General features: G+C 35.2%; 2 protein-coding genes and 2 pseudogenes across 3 annotated transcripts; 3 read left to right on the top strand and 1 right to left on the bottom strand.

Moving 5' to 3' along the window:
- Positions 1 to 3,689: 3,689 nt before the first annotated feature.
- LOC109104694 (F-box only protein 32) lies at positions 3,690 to 11,134 on the top strand. The gene is made up of 9 exons (XM_042772508.1): positions 3,690 to 3,950; positions 4,640 to 4,749; positions 4,827 to 4,876; positions 4,955 to 5,047; positions 8,021 to 8,114; positions 8,642 to 8,826; positions 9,265 to 9,447; positions 9,594 to 9,737; positions 9,833 to 11,134. The coding sequence occupies exons 1-9, from the start codon at positions 3,829 to 3,831 to the stop codon at positions 9,920 to 9,922; spliced, it is 1,071 nt and encodes a 356-aa protein (XP_042628442.1). The 5' UTR covers positions 3,690 to 3,828; the 3' UTR covers positions 9,923 to 11,134.
- A 3,974-nt stretch (positions 11,135 to 15,108) lies between these two features.
- On the bottom strand, positions 15,109 to 17,042 carry LOC109105264 (annotated as a pseudogene).
- LOC109104699 lies at positions 17,018 to 21,457 on the top strand. 2 transcript variants are annotated; one of them, XM_019117987.2, is made up of 5 exons: positions 17,018 to 17,169; positions 18,891 to 19,154; positions 19,284 to 19,334; positions 19,666 to 19,800; positions 20,565 to 21,457. In XM_019117987.2, the coding sequence occupies exons 2-5, from the start codon at positions 18,932 to 18,934 to the stop codon at positions 20,753 to 20,755; spliced, it is 600 nt and encodes a 199-aa protein (XP_018973532.1). In that variant the 5' UTR covers positions 17,018 to 17,169; positions 18,891 to 18,931; the 3' UTR covers positions 20,756 to 21,457. The 2 variants fall into 2 exon arrangements, with proteins under 2 accessions (XP_018973532.1, XP_018973531.1); XM_019117986.2 differs by lacking the exon at positions 17,018 to 17,169 and adding an exon at positions 18,141 to 18,283.
- A 352-nt stretch (positions 21,458 to 21,809) lies between these two features.
- LOC109104708 lies at positions 21,810 to 24,968 on the top strand (annotated as a pseudogene).
- The last annotated feature ends 335 nt before the right edge of the window (positions 24,969 to 25,303 follow it).

The following is a 25,303-nucleotide window of genomic DNA, read 5'->3' on the forward strand; positions in this document are numbered from 1 at the left end:
TGTGTGTTATTTGTAAGTTGGCTTATCTGGCCGTATTAAAATTTTAAATAAATTTAAAGGGAACGTTCGTGCAAAAAGTAAATTAGAAAACACTTTGTAATCATTGTAATTAAAATACTATAAAAGAAAAATTGGACCACCTGTCATTTTTCAAAAAACAACACCAAAACGACAGTCTTTTCAATGGCACACATTGTATAAAAGTCCTAGATTGTAATTTTCACAACTTTCAAAACTTTTTAATTGAGTTTTTGTCTACTAAAAGTTTTCTGAAAGACACTTTGTCAGCTGGACAAACTATTCCTCACAGCCTCGCTTTCATTTCTGTCAAAAATTAGGTTTATTAAATCATGACAGAATTCAAATTTTTGTTGAATTATCCCTTTAATTGCTAATGAAAAAATCCTCTCCCCATCAATAACTGACATCTTTGTATAACAACATATTTGTTATACTGTTTATTTGATCCTTTTTAATGTAATATTTCTTCAATTTGAAATGAAATGCAATCATATAAACCGTTACATAGCTCTGATGTGCCCTATACATCATCCTATATCACAAGAGATTAAACTCATCATGTGACATGCCACGGGAGGTGTGAAGACAGAAGGCAGCAGATGTGTGAGAGAAATGTGTGACTGAGTCTTACATGTCTTCCTGTCACTATAACAGGTGTCAGCATGCCCAGACATGAAACTTAGTCACAAAGGAGGTTTTGATGAGCCATTAGGAGACTTGCTACTCTCTCTTCTGATAGTGTGAATTATGTGGTGGTATAAAATCACAATACCCATTTCACTTACACAAGTTATCCATGTTCTTTTAACTTTGATATTAAACTTAAGGATGATAAAAAAGGTGAACAATAATCTCCATGTTATGATTACTCAAAGCAAAGTGAGATCTGTGGTACTGCATGTACTTTACTAAGCCAAACTTGTTCATATCTGAACATGTTGTGATGTCTTGTTGGATCAGGAATGATGGGGTCCAGTCCAGGCTATAGGTGATCTGATGTTATTTTGGGAAACAAACAAGGGTGAACTTTACAACCCCAGAATCATGTGGCTGGCCCAGATTGCAGATTTGTTGGTCCAGGATGTAAATTGAAACATTTCACAGAGTGAACCTGAGGGAATGATGAAATCAGTGTAAGAGCAACAGCAACAGCTGTGTTAGTGAGCATGTGTGAGTGTGTGTGTGTCCGCTGACATGAACACAAAACAAAAACACTTCTAGATAATTCCATCTACATCGTTACATGAACTTGGCATTACATTTACTTGTTTTGCTCTTCTTCACATACAAATGTTGAGCTTTTCTTAGCTTTAAATCATAAAATGGAAATATGCTTATCATCTAGCCATCTACATGTCTAGGAAATCCCCTCATAGCACTTGCCCCTAAGTTAAGAGCCAAACAAACTGTGAGCATGGCTTGGAAAAAGATATTTTAGGAGAGCAAAAAATGTCATGTTGTTGAATGTATTTGGCTCGGAACTGAAGCAAATGCCTTCCTGATGTGCAGTTAAACCGTTGGAATGAACAGCTAATGAAATTAATGGTTACTAAACCATTTCAAACATCTCTTTTAAAAAATTTTAGACTACAGTAACATCATTTATACTGGATATCTGCCTAAATGTTGTGCTTGTTGATGTTTCCTAAATTCTAATGTGGAGATCAGATTAAACCAAGACTCTATGCGACCACTATTCCTCCTTTTGAATAAAATGACAAACTAATTGGTATTTTAATATATATAAATAAATGTAAACTACATGTTTGTGTGTGTGTGTGCCTGTGTTTTCTATTTTAATATTTTTAAGATGTAATTAGCAATTTGTTTCTCAAGAACCATATCTTATTATTATCAATGTTGAAAACAGCTGTATTGCTTGATGTTTTTTTTTTGGAACCGTGATACATTTTTTCATGATTCTTTGAAGTATAGAATGTTCAAAAGAACAGCATGTGTTTGAAATTATAAACCTTTTGTAATATTACTTTTGATATTACTGACCCTAAACTTTTAAATGGAAATTATAATGCACATTTTTTTTATATTAATTTCTAAATACACATTTCTAAAGTGAAATATCAGCCTTACTGGAAATAGATTACTTCTTGGAAAGTGAGGATTGGTATTTGGTTCTGTGAAGCAACATGGTTCTCTGTATGAATGTCACTATATGCAGTCACACTCTGTACTTGAGCGTACGCATCATGTCATGTGCTCCTGCTGATGCATGTTTCATTTGCCTCTTAGTGAGGGCTCTGTGACCTTTTGCATCCCTGATACCAGACTGGCAAGGGGCAGTAGAGAGAGACCAGTTCTGGAGTCTTCTTTAAACACTGTGCCTGGAAAAACATTCTAGAAATGCTCTTAATTATGCAAAATCTCTCTCTCTCTCTCTATAGAAGAAATCCACTTCAAAATATAATATTTCCTTATCATTGTGTGAAGTGTGGTTCTATATATATATATATATATATATATATATATATATATATATATATATATATATATATATATATATATAAGCAATATATATATATATATATATATATATATATATATATATATATATATATATATATATATATATATATATATATATATATAAGCAGTTTTGTATTATAAAAACATGTATATGCATAACTGCAAATTTTTATTTTACATCATTTGCAAACATTTTATTGTGCTGACTCATTATTTATTCAAGGTATCATTGTCTTATTGATGTAAATGCATCTCTGTGGGCTCTGCATGGTAATTACAATGCAGTGTTAATTTTTGCATCAAGGAAGTGTAAAGCACTGTTAATATACACTTTCTAAAATCTGGTCTCCATTTTCAGCTCAAAAGAATGAAAGTGTCTGAAAGTAAACAATCAACACAGAGAAACTCTTATGTCTGACTTAAAAAGATTAAAAGATAAAAGGAAGCTGCGAGTTTCTCATTTCCATCAGCTCTCATTACATCATAATGTAGGGCAGCGGGGTCACATTTCTTGCTCAGTATGCAACTCATTACCAAACAAAAGTGAATAGGCATTGAAGAAAACGAGTTCAAAAGATTATATTTCCTTATCATGGCGTGAAGTGCTGTTCCCTGCCAGTTACATTTTATGAAATTGATGGTGTTATGTTAACAGTAGGTCAACTGGACTCTGATCATGTCACTAAAAGGTTAATTAATAAGCTAAAAACATACACTCTTTTTTTTTACATAATGGATAACTAGCCTTTGTTTGACCCACTTCTTTACAGTCATTATAATCTGTTTATTCTGATTACAAGTAAATTACAAAGGTCATTCACACACATCAAGTAATTCTTTTTTCCTCTTGATCCAAAACTTTCACACAGATTTTCTATAATTTATGAATTATACAATTATGCATGGGTAGCTACTATATTTAATGTTATGATCTTAGTCATAAGGGGAAATCAACAGAGGATCAACACCAGTTCCTAAATTGCTTTTACTGTGTATGATATTTCATAAGTGTATGAGGACACATGATCCAGCAGCGTACTGAACTCTACGTGTGATTATGTTTCTAGTGAGGTTTTGCAATATTGAGGAAAATGATAAACAAAGCCACGTGTTGGTGACCGTCGTCCAAAGGGGGCGGGACCATGAACATTTCCGGATTCTCCTCCTGACAATATAAATACAGCTGCGCACTTTTATCATCAGAAACGCGTTCACAACGTGATATAATATAGCAGTCAACGCGCGAGAAAATCACTTTAACAGCTTCTCAAGTTTAACACTATCAAGTTTTCTTTCGTTGTCACTGGTTTTCGCATCTTGACAATGCCGTTTCTTGGACAAGACTGGCGGTCTCCTGGTCAAAGCTGGGTGAAAACCGAGGACGGCTGGAAAAAAACGACGAAAGCTGAGAACGATACGAATAACAGTGTTTCAGAGCGGAAGAGGTAAGTGTTTAATGATTCAGCATATGCATTTGAATTGTTTTGATCTGAAATCTTTCCGTTGTCCACCACTCACATCAAACAAATGGCGTAGTTTGCTGCAGACGCAAGATCTGCGTCAATTTGATAAACAAAAGCGTTTAAACATACTGACAGCAGATTCACGTTACAGTCAGAATGTTGTTTCATGGCTGAAGATTATTATTATTGTTGTTAATAATTTTTTTTAGTTTGTGGTATACGTATTTGTATATTAATATTTTTAGATTTCTATATTAAAATATGCGTCTGTGTAAGTATATATACATTATTGTGTGTGTGTGTGTATTTATTATATAATATATGTACAAAAAAAAAAAACGAATTGCATTATTGATGGAGATGCAGCACTCTCAGGACTGCAGTAAATAGCTGTGGTAAACATAAAATGCCTTTGTGTTTACTCATCATCTGTTAATCAGCTTGCTATTAATACATTGACAGTGGGACAGGTCATATGCTGGAACTATTTACTGTTTCTAGAACTGTTGCTGTAGGTACAGATGAGAAATTGGTTAAGGGCCTGTTAGCAGGCTGCGTGTTTGTATTTTGATAGTGGCTGTATTTTGTACAATTACCTATCAAAAAGGTTGCTAAAATATGGAGATATATCCTACACAAAGCAATAATAAACTACTTCACTGTGCTTTCAGTTACTGCAAAGGGGAGCATGACAAGGAGAATTTGATCCTAGGCATTAATTATGATGTGGCTGCAAAGAAGCGAAAGAAGGACTTTCTGAACAACAACACAAAGATTCCTTGTGAGTATCGTCACTGTTTCTCTGTGAAATTCAAACTGCTGTAACTGCAAAAACATCAACTTATTTCTTCATTGCAGATTTTCACAAAGACAAATGGATTTATGTCCACAAAGGGAGCACCAAGGAGGTAAGGCCTGTTATCTCCTGCAGTACGACAGAGTGTGAATAAGTAGTTGGCTAACTCCTCTTTGATCATTTCACACAGCGTCATGGATATTGTACTCTGGGTGAAGCGTTTAATCGCTTGGACTTCTGCAGTGCCATCAAAGACACCAGGCGATTCAATTATGTCGTAAGGGTGAGTTTCCGCCCATCTATTTGTGGCAAAGCACACAGTGACAATAGCCAGGCCCAGTTTCTGAAGAAGAAAGAGTTAACTTAAGTCTTGGGCTCTGGGTATCAGCCTTTATTCTTATCATCGCACACCAGACAAGAAGGCCTCTGGGGCAGTTTCATGGCAAGTGCACAGGGACTATGTTAGTGCTTTTGTATACGTGTCTGTGTTTTTATTTTACCTCTTTGTGTAGCTAAAGTCTCTTAAACTCAAGTGGCCATTACTGCTCTGGTCACTAATGAGAGGATGTTCTTCTAGATTTACTTGTTCCATTAATGAAAGCAAAGGTCACTGGCTAAGAGCAGATAAACACAGGTCGGTGTAATGTTGAGGTCACTGTCACACAGTGTCCCAACAGACAGCTGAGGTTGAGAAAGCTTATGAAACCAGAACGGAAAGTCAAGTGACTTAGGTGCCCATGAACCCCACCTCCCCACCTCACGGGCCCTTCACTCTATCTGTCTGCTTTGTGACCCTGAATTCTGATCTGATCATTTGACTCCACTGTGATATAGAGTCAGCTATGATGGGCTTAAGGTGTGGGCGAATTGGGTCATGAATCCTTGTGATGACTTCAGATGACATGTAAACACAGAATCAGGATCAAGTTGTTTACTTGAACTTTTTGGCTAAGGTCATTAAAATTCACTTCAATGCATCATATGTGCATCATTTATTTTCCTAGAAGTTTCCAGGTGCTGTTGAGACACAGTAGTGTCAGGTTTATCTTGCAATTTGTCTCTTACTTGTCTGGCCTTGCGCTGGTGTTGTGTTAGAGCTCAGTTACAGTGATCAGGTTTAGTAGGGAGGGAAAAACAGAACTTTGAGATAACTTATGAAAAACAAAGACCACTAATACCTCATTAGGGCTGCCCCCTAATAGTAGACTAAACTTAAGGCGACGAGAAGAGGCTTGGCTGACCAAAATTTTATTAGTTGTTTAGTCACAGAAAAAAAAATCCACATGAAGTGGTGAGGTCACGCAGTCCGTGACGATCAGATCGTTAACGGCAGGATGTTGTGGTAATACAGTACAGTACATTCAAATGCTCGCCAGTCATTCAACGACCTCAAATATATGGCTTATCATCTAAAATATGTAAGTAGTAGCAACTTTACATGGCCACTCAATCTAATGTTAACCTAGAAAAATGTGCGCTATTCAAGTGTCTGTGCGAAGTGTGAAAGCTGAACATTAGCGCGCTCACAGCAGGACAGATGGAGGCGCCAGTGCAGTCACTTGCTCTTAAAATACTGTCATTTTGGTCATACAGATAAGAGTAATACATCTTTTGAATCTGTAAAGCCTCTACGTTTATTTGTGTGCACTCACTATAACAACAAAACTGTGCGCTTTTGTAAAATAATGAAAGCAAACAGGATGCGCTTTCTGCCGTCTCTGCCTCTGTGAACTTGAGTGCGAAACTCAATGTTTGCTTCCCTTACAGACATGAAAATTATATCTATAGAGACTGAAATGTCTACTTTCAAATAAAGCAATTCATATCTTAAAAAAGTCTCAGATTATGTATCCATATCAAACTTGCACTGAGGTGCATCCACTACTGTGGAGATGACAAGTCAGTGTCGCTGAATTCATCTCTTAAGCCAAAAACACAGGAAAACAACGTTTTAATCTTACTGTTTTTCCCTGACACATTCATCATCATTACTTCTGCCAGTGTGCTGTAGCAAGCTTTATGCGTGCGCTTGAGCACTTATTAGGCTGTGTAGGCAATTAAAGGCTCATTAGCATGATTTAAATAGTTTATTAATAAACGTGCGATTCGACCAGAAAAATCTTTAGTCGAGGGCAGCCCTATACCTCGTAATATCATAGTACGTCATATCACTGTCCTTTAGTTGAGTGAATTTACCTTTTATAATGATAACTGTTTAATACAAATAGCTTTTGCATGTCTTTGCAACTAAACCTGACACCATTATGAATAATTGTCATAATATTCCAAAGGGCTAGCCAAATAAAATATGCATCAAGGTAGTAAATTTACATCCTTTTTTTATTTTCAAAAGTTCAGAGTCTGTAAGGTTTTTTTTAAGTACTTTCGTAATACTTTATTCAGCAATTAAATTGATCAAAAGTGACAGAAAAACATCTTATAATGTTACAAAAGATTTCTGTTTTAAATAAATACTTTTGAACTTTCTATCTGTCAAAAACAAAATCTGATTTACACAAAAAAAAAAATAAGAAATGTTTCTCGAGCAAAAAAAAAAAAAGCTAATAATGGCTCCTGAAAATGAGCTGTGCCATCACAGGAATCATTTTTAAAATGTTTTAAATATATTACATTTGAAAACACAGAAAAGAAACTTTTTTTTTTTTTTTTTTTTTTTTTTTTTTGGTTCAAATAAATGCAGCCTTGGTAAGCGTCTTTCAGAAACCTAAAAAAAATCATACCAACCCAATTATTTTCCACAAAAAGGCACTTGGAGCGGCTGTCATCAGGGGCTTGCTTTAGGGGAGGGGGAGAATGACAATGGTCACATGTTGCTGGGTCGAGTGTAGGTCAGTGTTGCTCCATGATGTGGATTGTGCTGATATTACATGCCAGTAATGCCACCCAACACGACACGGCTCTCACTATCTGCTCTTGGCTGTCCTTCCTTTTGAAAATGAACTTGGTGTTGGGAATCTATTCTTGTCAGACTGATTGCATGCATATACACAAACAGAATTACAGTAAAATTAGCACTTTGTTTTACAGTCCATTTGAAACATCTGAAGGAACGGTTTGTTGTCTAAATAACAACACTGCTGACACAGACATAAAACCAACATGCATTTGTAAGGGGAGAGAGCATCCCATTTCTGAGCCTTTTGTTTTTGCCAAGGCTAAAGAGAGTGGAATATAACAGTCTGGAAGTAATGCTGGAACACACAGTCTCTAAAAAAATGTTTGTCTAACATTTCAGCTGCTGGAACTGATCGCCAAGTCCCAACTTCCTTCGCTGAGCGGAGTGGCACAGAAAAACTACATGAACATTCTGGAAAGGGTTGTGCAAAAAGGTAAGTGTTCCTGAAATTCTCTTGTGGTTAATAAGATATAAAAATTAGGCAAACATCTGTCACAACAGAATAGCTGTTTATTCTGTTGTCTGCAATCTCTTGCAACAAAACTAGTTTGGTGGGCTTCACCAGTAGCTCATAGCTGAATGGAAATTTCATAATTGCCTGCACTGGAAAGAGCAACAAGCCTCAGAGAGCAAACAGGAACCTCAGCTGTATTGTAAACCAAAAGTCGTCTCAGCTAAACAAAGGTGCAGGTTGTTATATGAAACTAAACTGCTTACTTGTAGGCCGTGTCATACCCAAACCTCTTTATTCATTTACCTGTCACTCCTCTTATTCCTCTGTTTATGATGTGTCTTAATCATAACGGAAAGGTGTTCTGTTTTGATATGTGTGTTATGAAAGCATCAGACATGAACTTAAAGTATCCTGTGACACACACCAGATCCTGTCAGCACTGTTGTACTGTTGTTGTGCATCCTTGAACTGGTAGTTACTAACTAAACATTTGCACTCTTTTTCAGTTCTTGAGGATCAGCAGAATGTTCGACCGATTAAAGAACTGCTGCAGACACTATATGCATCGTTGTGCAGTCTGGTTCAGGACATGGGCAAGTCCGTCCTTGTGGGGAACATCAACATTTGGGTGCACCGCATGGAGAACATACTGCAGTGGCAACAGCAGCTTGACAACATTCAGATCAACAGGGTAAGTGTAAAACTCACTGCTTTATTTCGTTAAAGGTTAAATTTCTGGCGTCTTTTATTCCCTCTCATGTCACTCCAAATATCTATGACTTTCTTCCACTAAAGGAGAAGTTTAGCAGTATGCTTTTGCAGCTCTTTTCTGAAAAATGAAAGTGGATGAAAAAAAAAAAAACAAAAGCAAAAAGACTAAAATTTTTATTTTTTCTGATTAGCTTAAGTTTAAGTAGAAATCTTGACTTCTTTGGACACCATTCACCAGCATTTGTCAGTTTTAGTTGACAATAACAACACTGGTGAATGATTATTTTTTTTTGGGGGGGGGGTGAACTATCCCTTAATTCTACAAAAAACACTGTCTGATGGCATACAGAAAATACTTTATATTGTGCTCAGATTGTGAATGTAAACAGAAACACTTTTTCTTCGTTCATTTGTCCAGCCCACAAACACAGGGATGACCTTCCTTGATCTTCCAGTTAGCTTAAAGCTGAACATCATGCACCGTCTCTCAGACGGACGAGATCTGGTCAGCCTGGGTCAGGTATGCCCCGACCTAAGTGTGCTGTCAGAAGATCGGCTGTTGTGGAAGAAACTCTGCCAGTATCACTTCACAGACAGACAGGTACACGTTTGTGGCTCTTAAGGTCTTACTTGATGGCAGAGAAGATGAATCTTGCTTATTTATGTGACTGTTTACATCTTAAATCTGTTCATAAATACCTTGCATACACTAAATATGGCTAAAGTAATTTGCTATGATCTTCACAGATCCGCAAGCGCCTAATGATGTCAGAAAAAGGACATTTGGAATGGAAAAAGATGTATTTTAAGTTGTGCCGGTGCTACCCTCATAAGGAGCAGTACAGTGACACATTACAGTTCTGCACACATTGCCACATCCTGTTTTGGAAGGTGAGACTAAATTCATTTCTAGCTTTTCACATTTTATTTGAAAATATATCAGCCAATTTATGGTCCTGATTCTTTTTCTTCCCTGTTCACTTCAGGATACTGATCATCCTTGCACTGCCAACAACCCAGAGAGCTGCTGCAAGGCCGTGTCTCCACAGGGTTTTATCAACCTTTTCAAGTTCTAGGGGGCACTGCATTGCTGCCATGTACATAGTGTCAATAGTGCAAAGGATTCCTGGATGACTTGAGACAGGGAAAAAATGGGGTTGCATTAGAAGCAGGTGTCATAATGTTTTGTGGAGAAGCTTGGAAACTGAATGTACTTGAGAAATATGCAAGATGAGAAACTAAAGAGTTGTGTTGGGGGAAAATATGCTCGGTTTATTTATAAAGGATTTATTTATATTTATTCAGCATGGATCTTGTTTACTCAAGAAAAAAAGTTACATCAAGGATGTTTAAATGAATCCTACATGCATGAAAAGTTGCCCTTATGCTGTCAGGATGCCCTAGTTTCTTCTGTGAATGTAATATAGGTTTGATTTTTGGCAACACAGACATTTATTGTAGGAATTACAGATAGCATATTGGTGCTTTAGCAAGTGCATGAAATGGGAATGTTTACCAAAATGGCCTTAACACTGGTGTGCAATACTTTTCTAAATACTACTTTTTTTTTTTTCACTTTTATACATTTGATATTTTCAGTGGTTTGTGATTTAAACATTCTTGTTTTTCTAAACACAATAAATAAGTAATCCAAGGTGCCTTATTCTGAGTGGTCATAAGCAAATTTAAAAGATGTCATTAATTTCTAAATAAAACGTCTGAATCATATTAATTTAGTTCTATAAGAGAATTGCCAAATAAAATATTTATATAGATGCTGTAGTGAATTTATCACAATTCATAATAACTCATCACCTGTTGCATGTTTTGGATTTTCTTTTTTCCAACTTGTTCCAACTCTGCTTACTATGTTATCTTTGGTATTGGAAGAACATATCTGACAAAGAAATACAGAAATCTATACACGAGAATATATAAAGAACAAAAAGTCACTGGACTTGTTGATGAAATAACCCACAATCTATCATTACCTTGCAAGATTTTTACTGCTGTCTTGTGTTCAAGATATATATGTATTATTATTATTATTATTATTATTGATAAATTATGAATATAATATATCTGGTGGTGACTATGGTTTTTGTTAAACTATAGATGTGGTCTACAAGTACTTGTGATACTGGGTATTTACCTAAAGTTACTAAATTCAATTGTGACTGCGTCACACCAATCACTAAATAATACTGTACTAAAAATGTGTCCTTTTTTATAGATTAGTTTTATTGTTGAGTTACATGTTATTTTGACATTAAAATATATCAAAGAAATATTGTGCTATGAGTCATATAAATATCATTAACAACTCTTACACTTTTATGCAGTAAAGTCATGTGCTGCATATTTTGCTATAAAAAACATTGGCAGCAGTAAACAGCACAATTAACCAATACTGGCTCTTCACTGTTGGAATCTGTATCCACTGCATATTTATACATGAATACAATGTTTAGCTCTCCATGTGCATAACCATTCAAATAAATACATATCACAGAAAAACTAGCATTACAAGAAGAATAAATTCCACACAGGTGAAAAAACAGGCTTTGGGCTCACATTAAAAGAACATTTAATACCATGGAACAATGACAATAACAGATAAGGAAAAGGCAAATATGCTAGCCTAAACGTGCTTGTGTGCATAGTGGTAACCATTTAAATGACACCCATAGAGAATGCAAAGAAAAGGTTTTAAATGAAAATAGGGATATGTTTTTTTTTTAAAGTATGACAATGGAAGCAGAAATGAATATGAATGAACTATTGGTAGTATTAAATGAAATCAGGAATACTGCTACAGGAGATGATCAGTTGAGCTATGTCATGTTCCAGAAACTGCCTGACAAAATATTAGAGATAATACTAAACCTATTTAATAAGATATGGAAGAAGGGTAAATGCCCAAAAATTGAAAAAGTGCATTAACATACTGCCATTTAATAAACCTGGAAAGAATGGTAACAGTGCCAACAACTATAGATCGATTGCTTTAACACCTCACTTATGTAAATGGATGGATGGAGAAGATATTAATTAGAAGACTTAATTATTTTCTTGAACACAAAAGAATAACTGCACCATACCAAAGTGTTTTTTTTAGAAAAGGACGCTCTACAATAGATGCCTTTGTGAAAGTAAGTAATGAGATAGAGAAAACTTTTAAAATGAAACAAATAATGAATATTGTATTATTTAAAATTGAAAAGGCATACGATTCCATGTGGAGGGAAGGGTCATTAATTAAATTAAATAAGATAGTAGTAAAAGGTAGGTTTTATAACTTTTGTTTTAGATTTTTTGTCTGAAAGAAGATTTAGAGTTAAAGTGGGATGTGAAATGTCTGAGGAATTTAAAGTGTTATAAGTCCAATTTTATTTAATGTTATGACTATTGATATTTTTATGCATTTAGACAGAAGGATTGGGTCAGCTCTATATGCAGATGATGGGACCATCTGGGCAAGAGAACGAGATCCTAGAAGTGTAACAATAAAATCAAGGATGCGATAAAGAAAGTAGAACAATGGTCGTATAATTGGGGTTTTAAACTTTCTCCAAGTAAATTTTGTAATATGATATTTACTAGGAAGAAAGGGTCAGATAAACAAACCTTGAAGTTATATGGTCATAATATGGAAACACTAGATCATTTTAAATATCTGGGTATGTGGTTGGATCAAAAAGGTACTTGGAAATTACATATAGATAAGATAGAATCAAAATGTAAGAAAGTTATAAACCACCAACATTCAGTGTAAGTATTGGGAAAAATGATTTGATCACTTATCAGTATACACGGCAGAGATGATGGCGATTATTGTAGGTTTACAGTGAGTATAGGAAGTAAAACCTGATGTAGCAGCTCTTTATATTATCCAAAATATGAAATCTAACAGAGAAGATTTAATATTAGAAATACATCAAAGTTTGTTCAGATTGCGGAGACTCCAGATCGATGTGAGATTCTGCTGGGTACCTGCTCATGTAAATGTAAAAGGTAATGAGAAAGCAGACAAAATAGCAAAAAATCAACCAGGAAGAGTTATATTATAAATATTTTCTTTGGTCAAGGAGAGGTTAAGGCAATGACCAAAAAAGAAATTATAAAGAAATGGCAGGTCAGGTGGGACATGGATAATAGCGGAAGAAAATACTGCAGTATACAGAAATCTAATGCACAGGGGGTGTGTAGAAGGAATAGTTTTAAATCCTGTAGCTCTATGACTAGTGAAAATAATAGCTTAACTTATAGCTGTGATCGATCACCATTTCCTTATACTTAATTAAAAAAATACAAATAAGGAAACAATTAAATAGGTTACAAATACACAATAATAAGGCAGTCTTTAAGTCAAGTAGTAAAATAATAATAATAAAAAATGCTAAAACAAAATTTTGTCTGGCTGCTCATTTGAGCTTTTCTAGAGCAATTTCATATTTATTTTTTTAAACAGTTTTTCTTTTTAACTGTCTCGCCAGTAGGGGGCTCCATCGACCTTAACATCTATTTGTTTATATACTTTGACAAGCAATGTTTGTAAATATCAAATAATTTACAAATGTAAGTTACATAAGTTTTGTTGAAGTTGATACAGTGAACTGTTAAAGAAAACAGACAGTTAATAATTTAACAAAGATATGCATTGTAACATTTTCTTTCTATAAAATAAAGCAAACATGCTTTTCATTCTGAACTACAGTAATATTATAAGAATAAAATAAAATAAGTTGTTATTTTTCATATAAATAACCATAAATAAGCATTCTACTAAATAAAATAAAAGCCTCACATACAGTAACATAAACTTATTTGAAATATAGGACTTTTTTTTAAGTAAACACTACAAAATGACTTTTGATAAGTTATAGTATATCTATCCTACAAGTTTTAGCTATATTTTATCTGTTAATTACACTTTATGACTACTCATGCAAACTTTAAGAAGCCAAAAACAAAATTACCTCATATTCCCCTTGATCATGATTTTAAAAAAAATTAAGAACACACCAAAAAAATTAATTCCATTTCTATATATTCTGAACTTTAAGGAGCTTAATTCCAAATCACCATCCCATTGATACCAGGATCCCTGATTAAAAGAACTCTAAAATAGGAGGTAGTCAGTGCAGTGCATATTTTGTAGCGACATTCAAAACTATAAGTTTTTTTCTGTAATAGTGCAATTTTATGAGGTTTTAAAATCAACAGTGCATAAATGAGCACTAATTTGACTACCTTCGAGTACAAACATCAACACAAAGTGAGACAGGGCAAAGTCAGGCAGGCCAGATGTGGTTTCAGAGCTGGTGCTGCTGCTGCTGCTGATCATGTGCTCCTCATTCATGGGCTCTGAAATCACAAAAGAAACACATATTTAAAGTAAATGAACATTGTTACATGCCTCCCCTTGTCCTAGGGTCAGGGATGCAGCAAGAAACAAGGAAATTTTTGAACAAGTAGAGAAGACAATGTGGAGATTCTTTTCTCTGTCCCAAGCACTCAGGAAAATCACACAGACTTTCAGCACAGTCTAGAAGATTTTTATTTATGAAAAACTATGCTCACACAGAAAAACTGCCAAAAAACAAACATAACAGATCTAAACTTACACAGAACTTTCTAATCTCTCAAAATAAAAATTCAAAATAAACAACAGTCTTACCTTATCTAACCAAAAACAGGTGAAAACATGGACAATAAAAGAAATGGCATTATTCCAAAAATAAACATTCATGCTTGTCACCTTAGGAGTCTCTACAGAGTTTCAAATTGTATACCCCAACAACAACGCAACAGACAATCAACACACACTACGGTCTGGGGCAGGGCAAAGAAGTCTCCAGCACAGCAGAGGCCAAAGGGCACCACTTCAGATGGAAGTCTCCAGCTTTATCCACAAGCTCTCCCTCCAGCAGCCATCAGAGCAACCAAGTGATTGATGACAACTAGGACCAGCTGAGAAATGCAAAGACAAACTGAAAAAAAAAACATATCAGCAATAATCAAATCCCGCCACAGAAAACACAAAATACAACAACAAATTATAAAAACTTCATGCCTTGTCTATGTCTCTGTATGAAACAGACAAACAATTATATTATATATGTTTATATATTGATGTATATTTGTATACAGAATAAAATATAAAATATTTATTTTGTAAAAATGTATATTATTAAATAACCTACATGTCATTTCTGTTTTGCACCACCCAACAACAGGTGCTAGATGAAACATTTCCTGTTCAACACACGTCACACAAAGGGACATTTTCCCTTTCAGAGTTTTAGATCCCTATGACAAAAAAAAAAAAACCTTTAGAGCTTCATACTTTATTTAGAGGCTTGTATAATGTTTCATATATGCTATATAAAATAATAGATTTTTAGAATCGCTAAAAGACAAAACTATTAATGAAACTACTTATTGTTCATAGAAACAAAAGCAAGCAAAAAAACATCCACAAAAACAACAGGGTTTCCTAGATAGGGACAAAACCACATTATCAGTGCTTTTAAGTTGCTTATTTTTGGTCCTTCTCTGATTGCGTCAGCAAGAAAATAGGAACTACTTAGTTCCCATTTATTCAGAAAATAGCAAACTTTCATCAAGGATTTGTAATGAACACGTGACATGGTGACACGATGACATGATGTTAAGTGGGATATTCCAAGGATATCTGGTCAAATTCATATTTTTCATTACATTCTACAGAATGATTTACCTTTCTTGCATCGGCTGACATGGTTAGAGCCATCAGCCCCTCAAGGTAGCTGCTCAGACTGACCCCCTTCACCGTGATGATTGCCTCTTGGGTTAATACAGTGCTGCAAAAGTAAAGCAAACATCATTTTAAGAAACTGGTATTACCAGTTTGATATTTGATTTAACTTATTATAATATTACTTTATATTTTTAAGGCTTGCCTGTATGTGCATAGATATACATGCAGATATTACAATAAGATGACAATTGCGTAAAATACGATTACAACTGGATTTACTTTCACCTCTGGATTTTCTGGATGAGGCCTGTAGACGAGCCTTGCATCAACTGATATTAAATTAGTTAGGGTTATCTCAAGGAGAAAAGGAATTTCTTTAGTACAGCATAAAATGAAGATAAGAATTCATGTCATATCGATAAAACCACTTTCTATCAACAAAATAATCTGATTAGAATAGCTTTCAATAATTAATAGCTGTCAAATGGTAAACAAACACTCAAAGCTCCATTTTTTTTTCTTTTGGGTCCACAATAGAATGTTCTTTAACATACATGATGGTTCAGTTTGTCCCTAAAATTCTTATAAGCCAGATATTCTCAATTAGAAGGCCCCAGCAAACTTCCAAGAGAGCCTCAATATGATGAATAATTATTTCAAGTGACCCAAAACAAATAAAAATCAAATATATTTCTTATTTTAATTCACTGCCTAAGTGACAGTTTTTTGAAGAACCAAGCTTCCAATAGTCTTGAAAAACCTGGATATATGAGGTAGTCTACAGTAATATTATAAGTTTGATTTCTAGTTATGCTAAGCTCTAATATTTATCAGGTAGAAATTATGAGTTAAAAATATTGTTTAAAAATCCTTATCCTTAATCTTTATTCAGTAAACCATGAACAACTGGAAAAATCATGGGGCCTTTGAATACTGTTGTGGACAAAAGATGGCCTTGGAGTCAAAAACATTGCGAACCTCTGTTACATACTGTTAGAGTGTTATATACACTTCCATATTGCTAAAACTATTAAATATCGCTTCGGATTGTTAATCGGATTGTTAATTATGTGCTTTAGATGCAAAATACATATGATATGTAAGATGTAAAAGCTGTAAATGTAAATAAGATGTCAAACGTATAAATAAATATGAAGACTAAATATTTCAATAGACATGAAGACAATATTTTTTAGCAGTGTGAAGCATATCTTCTAACCGCTCTGACAACCCCTGGAAGCCCCCACTCTGTGCTGAGGAGCCGATGACTGTGATCCAAGTTCCTATCAAGAACGTCCACTCCAACAACACTAGGGTTCATTGGATTAGATACTTCCTCATAGATGCTTTGATCACTGTCTCCCAAGGGTAGCTGCGTGAATACAAACAAAAACTCGTGACAATAGATTTCAGTGGTTTATGAGGAACATCACTGTACTCAACACTGACCTCATAGGCAAACCATATTCAACGGAATTTTAGCTTAAATGCAAGCAGGAAGAATTTGTTGGCCAGTGTAGTTCATCATTATCAACAACGAGCATCACGTCCATAACAAGAGACGCTGGGACCTTAAAAAAGGTTTGTTTGAAATTACTGATTTCCACATAATGAATCATTTCTGAGTGAAACTAATGACAACTAAACAGCAAAAAAGAAACTAGGAAATATACGGTTTGCACAATTCTGTTTTGAATTTGTGATTAATCATGCTGGAAAAAAAATAACAGATTGAGTTTGTTTGGTGGTTTTAGTTGGTTTAAGGTCTCAGCTCGTTTGAGGTGGTCTTGTTGGTTTGTTTAGCTGGGTAGCTAAAAAATCCTTTCTAAAACAGGCCAGCCTGACCAGGGTGAAAAAACATCAAACCAGCTTAGGCTGTTTATCAATATGAATGAATGAATGAATCATAAAATATGGAAATAAACCACATTTTATTCAACTTTTGAAATTTACTGACATTCAGGGGAAAAAAAACACAATGTCATTAGGTTTCCGTAAAAAACTTAATTAATATGTAACTACATTTATGAGTTTTGTTAGTGACACAGTTGTGATGAGTAGTAACAGTCGTTACGCATAACTGTAATAGATCTCATACACTCGTGTTTTCACGCTCTGCTCCCAGTACACCGGCTCCGAGATGCACCTCATCTAATCAAGTGCGTCGGAACCTCCCTGTTAAACCAGCAACTACCAATAGAGATCAAGATTTGTGCTACTGCTTGTAGACTAGGCTACTTGATGTAGCTACATCAGTGTTGCGATACAAACGTGCAAAAGTGACTTTATGGTTAATAAATAATGTGTTGTTCATTTAAATTAGGCGCACAATAAACTAGATCAATTAGCCTACTCCCTTTTTCTGTTCATTTGACTGATACATCAAAGTGTTAGAATGCCACTAAATTGGGATTATTGAATATTAAGCACATATTTAAGACTTTAAAAGTTTGCTGTTGTTGTTGTTCATATGACATTAAAGGCTGCGGTTAACCAGAATGACAAAATGCACGAAAGGGGAATTCATGTCTGGAATTTACATTCTTATCGCGCATGCGCATTTACTCCCACGTATATTAATGGCAGTAGAGTTTCGTTTTCAGATGCCATCCGATTCGAACCACTTTACTTTGTGGCATTATTGGTATTATTTGTGATTACTCATAGATGGACAGCACGGTTGTTAAATCCTCCGGTAAGTTTCGAACTCGTAGCCTAGGCTATATCTCCTCATGTGAAGTATGTTGGTTTTTTGTTTTGGGAAAGTAGTAGCCTAAAAGATTGTGACAACAAGGAAGCGCAAAAAAATCATTATAGCTGTCAATCAACTGTATGCCGTATTCAGTAGTAAAGCAAATATAGGCTGAACGATGCAAAACAGTTATTGGTACAATATAGTAGTACTAGAGGACGGATTAAAAATGTTACTTTCAAAAATTTTCATTTTTTTTTTTTTTATTTTTTTTTATTGCCACAACCTTCCCAAATGTAAATGCTTAAGAAATGATTTGATTGATAATTCTAGATTTTTGAGCACAGATCATGATACTGTTAGATAAAATGGCTGGTGGTTTTAAGTTTTTATCAGATGTGTTTTCTGTAATTTAAATAGGCTACTACAAAAACACAGCAACTTTCTTTTATGAACAGTTTCTGAAAGTTTAATATATTAAGATCAAGGCAATTGAGTATTAAACTTGTTCGTCACACTTTATCCTAAGTACAACTTTTTATGCATTTATTGGGTGTATTCTATTATTTCTTTTCACTTTACAACTCTCTCTTGTTCTTTTTCCCAATAGATAAGCAGCTAAAGTGCTATTTGGGCTTCCTAAGTAAGTGTATGACTGGGCATTTGGTTCAAAGGATGTCCAACTGTTTGTCCCGATCCCGCACAATCACGGCGTATGAAGCACAGTTTATCACATCCCAGCCCACGGACATGCAGAAAGCCTCCAGGCTGATACAGATTGTCATTAAAAAAGGCCAAAATGCATGCAGTTCGTTCCTCACATGCCTTGGGATTTGTGACCCGGTGTTGTATGAGAATGTTACAGGATTTCCAGGTTGGACAATCTATCAAAAATGAACACACTTTTGAAACAGATCTTTGCTACTGTCTGAATTGTTTATTCATTACTTATTTTTCTTTCTTTTTTTGTTTCTTCTTTTTTTATGCATTTGCTGTCATTCAGCACAATTTAAGCAAGAGGACCATCAACATGAAGAGGAAATTCCTTTTTCAGGTAGATATTTTAACATATTTTGCCTTACTGGTGACATACCTTGTCATAGACTATTTATTATTATTAAGGAAGTATCAAGCTAGAGAAATTATTTAGCGATTCCTGTTCAGTGGTTAATATTCCACCTTACTTCCTTTTGTTGTCTCATTATTGTTTGCAAGATTACCTCACCCATTTAGTATTACAGGTATTGCTATGGAAAACCACATACTTTACTTCTCAAAAGTATGCATGACTAAGAGCCTTGTTTTGCTGTCCCACATCTCTTTAATCCAATGTGTTGTGTGGTTGCTCATATTGATGTCTTTTGTTTTTTGTCTTCTCTTTTCAGAAAAATTGCAATTTACACCTTGTATTATAAACATACAAAACTCTTCCCTGACCAACTGTATTATTGGGAACAACAATAGCCAATGCATTACCTGTGACCAGCATTATTTGCTCACTCAGAATGATGCAAACAATGGTAAGTGCTGTGCAGCAGGAAATATAGGTCAATTTCTTTTAGGGTTATAGAGGTTATATCTTTATGCATGAACATTTTATTGTATTTTTATACATTTATATAAAGTGATAAAAATGGAAGCATAACCTATATAACTATTTAATACTGTTATTTTGTAATTAATTATTATATAATATAGTTATTTTATTGTTCCTCACATAAATTAAGCTAAGTTTGATTTTAGACTTAAAAGAACAGAAGAGTTTCTGCGGGTCTTAAAAAGGTGTTATAAAGTCTTAATTCACACCTTCCAAAAAACAAGACCAGAGAAGAGGTCTTGAATTGGAGCAGAAAGTCTTAAAGGTTGCAAGCACTGCAAAAAAAAAAAAAAAAAAAAAAAAACATGTCAATTGGGAATTTTTCTGAACCCATTGGCAGATATTTATTTTAATCAAAACCCACTTGATTTTGATCAGTTTCTCAGGAAAGCAAAACTTTCTGTTTTATGTGATTTTGCTTCTTAAGTCTTTAGACTCAATCTTTAGACATTTGCTGTGAAAAACAAGACAAAAATAATTTTTTTACAGTGTGATCAGAAAGTACAGTAAAAGTTATTTTTATATTTTAGTGGTTGGGACAGAGGTATTCAAGTCATAATTTATTAATTATGGCTTAAAATCTTTAAATGTACCTTTATAAAACCTACAGAAACCCTGAACAGAGTATTATAAGAATGATTGAATAGATGAATAAAAAACACCACTTTATTTCTTCTTCCTCAACAGTGAATGAAATGGCGGACAGTCAGAGCCATGATCAGCTGATCCCAGTGCAGGAGACAATAAGTGGCAACAGCATTCACATGGAGAGATCCAACATAGAGTATGTTATTATAGGTGACCATAACAGTATGACAGTCACTGAGAGCTCGGAGGCTGAGGAAGATACAGAGATTGAGCCTGAAGTGATTAGTTAAAAGATGTGAAATAGTGGGCAGGAGGTCAGACCCACAGTTTTGGAGAGCTGCAGATTGTCAACTCGCCTTAACAGGCCTGACTTATGATTGTACACTGGAAGCGTAATATATGCTTTAAACTGACCTATGCTCAGGTCTTCAGCAGGAGCTGCCAAGCACACTGAAACATTATCCTTTATCGTGGATTTTTCTAAACCTGTGTGCCTTGAGGTGGCAATGATATTTGATACTGCTTTAATTGCTACTGAACATGACTGCTACTGAAGGTTTTAATGGGTATGCCGATATTTATTTGCTAAACTGTATGAAACTGTATGAAAGTAAATGTGTTGACTGACACTGCAATCAGTTGTTATTCAGTCTTTTATAAGCTTTCTGTAAATATACATAAATGTTGTTTACACAGGCTTGTGTCTTTTCAGTAATATTTGTATATTTAACTTAACTTCTATATATAAATTAAATATCTATTGACACTGTGATGGATATTCTCCTGATGTTTCATTAGTTATTCTGTAATAGCAGTGTATTTCTGTATTCTTTTTTTTTTATTTCTAATTATTTTGTTCATATTACTAGGTGATAAAACCTATGATGTACTGTACAGTCATTTTATGTACTGAATAAGGCATGTAGCTGACACGTGTGATTTTGGAGTGATATTTTGAAATAAATGTGAAATTTGAGTGTTCTCTCAGCTGATGTAGGTGTCAAGACAAAAATATTACAAAATGAAAAGCCTTTACTCTAAATAAATGTACATCTTAAAATATTTATTTAATTCATAGCAGTGTACCTACATTTAGACGTGTATTTTTAAACACTGTCTATTTTAAACGTCCTTTGCGAATTACAAAATAAAAAAAACAGAAGATGATTTTTGCTAATTAACACATCCACCCAAATAATGTTTTGATTAATTTAAACTATTGAATGAATTCACTGTTATTATTTTATTAATTTATTTGTAATATTGTTTATATACCTACTTTTATTTTATCACATAAGGTCACGTGACACTTTCTGACAATTACTTCAATACCCATAATGCCAACAAGTGTTTACATGCGTCACTTCCTCCAACAGAAAGTTGCGTCTTGCTGCCTGGTTCTTCATTTAACAAATACTAGCATAAATGTTTCTTTGTCACTAATACAATAATGCAAGTAACAGATATTGGGTCCAGAGAAGATGGGAAAATATGGCACAGAAAATCAGTATCATCACAATATGGGTACGTTTGATACAACCAGCTCGGTCAAACTGTTTTATGCAATGAGAAGAGATTCAGTTATGCATTTATGTATTTCCAGTGTCTTGGCCACTGTGATCCGAGCGTCTGCTCGTCAAACCAAGACGGTTCGATTCCTGCAAGTGGCTTTTGACACCACAGGAGAGTCGTTTCTTGCTGGTGATCATCATCATGGCAATATTTATGTATTTTTACTGGTCTTCTAAGAAGCTTAAACTACTGTTTCCAGACACCGGACAGCTAGTGAGCTGGATGCGTGGTCACGAAGGTGCCATTTCTTCCCTGTCCGTCCACAGTCCACACAGCTATGCCATCAGCACTTCCTCAGACAACGCTCAGCTCTGGAACCTTTACACCTTTCAGAGAAAGAGGAAGCTTAATGTTCGTCAATACGTTGGCATACAAAAGGTTTGACGTCACTTATCAGTGCTTAAGCATTATATTATGGTAACAGCTCTGCGTCATTCCCTCATTCCTGTGTTTTTTTTTTTTTTATTATTATTGTAGGTGTTCTTTCTCCCACACAGCAACACCATTCTCAGCTGCTTTAGTGATGACTATTTTTGCTTGGGAGATTGCAAGTATCAGCTACCTGTTCCACAGGATGGACCCAGAATACACTACAGTACAGTAACACTTAGACCCTAAATTGGCGAAGCTCCCACTGGTTTTGTATGTAATCATTTTGTTTCACTGTAGAGATGGGAAAACACTTGCTGCGGCTGAATGCTCCAACTTAGTCCATTTGTGGTGTCTGCACAGTCAACAGCACTTGAGAGTAATACAAATGCCTCCAAAAGTCAAGACAGTAAGATTTGCGGATTTCCTGCCAGATAGTTTTGATGCGGATCAAACCAGGTACTGATCGGTAGTCTGCTAACCTAAAAAACTGATTTATTATTAAAAACATATTCATTTTATGTACGTTTACTGTGTAACATGGAATCTTTATGGTTTGCTTTCAGCATATTCTGCCCTTGTTAGAGAAATTATCTCATTTATTTTCTAACACTAAGTCATTAATGAGAAGAATAACAACTGGTGAACTTGAAAAGTTCATGAAAAGTTTTGTCCCTATTGTCCAGTTTATACATTAATTGCGGAAATAACTCGTACTGTAATATTCTCTCCTCAGATTCTGGATGTTTTTTTAAAAACAATTTAAAATAACAGTTTTATAATTAATTATACTTTAAAATACAGTTTATTCATGTGTTGGCAAAGCTGAATTTTCAGCAACCATTACTCCAGTGTCACATGCGCCTTCAGAAATCACTCTATTGTTCGGTATGAGCAGCCTCTGGTCTCAGGTAAAATTATGTGCTTTTTCTAAATGGACCCGATAACACCCGAATTCTTTTAAACTATCCCGGATGTGTGCTTGGACGTTCATGTTAAATGAGAAACGCACATAGAAAAGGATCATACGTTTGTAACCTCGCACACAGGAATCATCTTATAGATATGAGATCCATCAGGAAAATCCACTCGCTTCATTATGCTGCCTGTTCATGCAGGGCTTTTCTTTTTTGTGTGCAGAAGCCTTTCGCCAGAGATTAGGTTGCAGACAACACTATCGATTTAGTTTTTATCAAACCATCACGTTATTTTTCAAATCCACTGGTCACAATTGAAAGCTAAACTCAGAAATAAATTTATCAAAGTAATGGAGAAGGGGCCAAATCAGTCAACACCAGGATTTTTCTTTACTGACATTTCACAAATAGTAAATGTATTTAGAAAGTTTCATTTAGAAAGACAGTTAGGAGTTGTCTAAAGTTAATTTTGCAGGTTCTTTAAATTTTCAGGAGACAGCGGCTGCCGTTCAAGATATAGAAGTAAGACAGATGGAACTGGATGCCCAGAGACAACTGTTTGAACAGGTTGGCCCCTATAAAAACTTTATTTCTTTGCAAATGTCCGCAACGTTTATGTACTAGGAGTATCCTTCTCCTGGATGGCTGTCTTCATGCAGAATTTAGCTCCAACCTGCCGCAACACACCTACCTGGAAGTGTCATGTAATCCTGAAGACCTTGATCAGCTGGTTTAGGTGTGATTAATTAGGGTTAGAGTTAAATTCTGCTGGAAAATGGGCCTCCAGGAGCAGGATCAGACACTCCTGAGATCATATCGAATCTTTGTGTTTTGACTGCTAGCAACTGGCCAAAGAACAAGAGAGAGCGAGTCAAATGGTGAGAGCAGAAGTGGATACGAGGAGATGCAGGGCTGAGATGGAAGATTCTACATTTCAAAACCTCATTCAGACAGATGCAGATATCAGCCAGAAAAACAAAAAGGTATGCCTCGCTTCAATTTTCATGAAGTGCATATGATTATCCACCCTGCTCCGGTTTCTTTTCTGCCTAATAGACTTATGTGTTGGAGTTGATAGTTGAATAAAGTTTGGATGAGACTAATTAAAACTCTTTCAGATGCTGGAAGAGTCTCTGGCAGAGGTGGGACAGATGGAAGTGGATGCTGATTGGCAAGCCGAGGTGAACAAGCGACTGGAAAAAGCAGAGGAGAGGCAGGAGAAGCAAAGAGAGCGACTTGTGAACCTCAGCAAACAAACACGTGCTAGAGAGGAAGAAGTAGTCCAGCTAATGCTGGAAGTAGAGGGGAAGCAGCTGAGAATTAACATGTTAAAGGCATGTGACACATTAGCGAAATTTCAGTGAAATTTTGCTGGCAAAAAGGGTTCATTGTATAGTACAGTAAATCAGAAACAGAAGTCACTTTCAAACCAAACAGATTTCTGCTGGTCAGCGTGGTGAATCCACATGACCAACTTGAACCTGTTGTGAAATCTGCATGGGGAAAACTTTCACCCACACACAAAATTCCAGATGACAACGGTAAATTTGACTGCACCTTTAGGGTTTTGTTTGCTGTATCAAGTGGACAAAATTCATAAAAAATAAAACTTCCTTTCAATAAAACATGCAAAAGAATGACTTTGTTTTCGTCTCAGTGGGATGATGTAGTAGCTAAACAAGCTTAACTAGAGGAGGAAAGACGGGTGGCCACCACTGTTCTTATCTCTCAGGAAACAGAAGAGACTGAGAAACATCATGGCAAGCTGCGAAAGAGTCTAGAGGATTCATTAAGTGAGTTAAGACAAACACTTCTCACAAAATGTAATGAAGTTGTTTGTTTGTAGATCATCAGAAGGAAAAGAGACTCAGATCTCCCTGCTTGTCTAGAGGCCTGCTGCATGAGACCCAGAGTAAGACCACCAACATTTCTTCATCAGTCAGTCAGACGAGTGAGTATTATTAGTATAAACAGTGAGTT

Source organism: Cyprinus carpio, chromosome A16 (assembly GCF_018340385.1).
Source record: "Cyprinus carpio isolate SPL01 chromosome A16, ASM1834038v1, whole genome shotgun sequence".
Classification (NCBI taxonomy): Eukaryota; Metazoa; Chordata; class Actinopteri; order Cypriniformes; family Cyprinidae; genus Cyprinus; species Cyprinus carpio.

Bases quoted from the DNA above. Each gene is read 5' to 3' on its own strand.
- LOC109104694 (XM_042772508.1), top strand. From the start codon at position 3,829: ATGCCGTTTCTTGGACAAGACTGGCGGTCTCCTGGTCAAAGCTGGGTG. The intron at 3,951-4,639 runs GTAAGTGTTTAA...CTGTGCTTTCAG, and splicing joins AGTGTTTCAGAGCGGAAGAG to TTACTGCAAAGGGGAGCATG. The intron at 4,750-4,826 runs GTGAGTATCGTC...TCTTCATTGCAG, and splicing joins CAACAACACAAAGATTCCTT to ATTTTCACAAAGACAAATGG.
- LOC109104699 (XM_019117986.2), top strand. From the start codon at position 18,256: ATGGACAGCACGGTTGTTAAATCCTCCG. The intron at 19,335-19,665 runs GTAGATATTTTA...TTCTCTTTTCAG, and splicing joins AGAGGAAATTCCTTTTTCAG to AAAAATTGCAATTTACACCT. The intron at 19,801-20,564 runs GTAAGTGCTGTG...CTTCCTCAACAG, and splicing joins TCAGAATGATGCAAACAATG to TGAATGAAATGGCGGACAGT.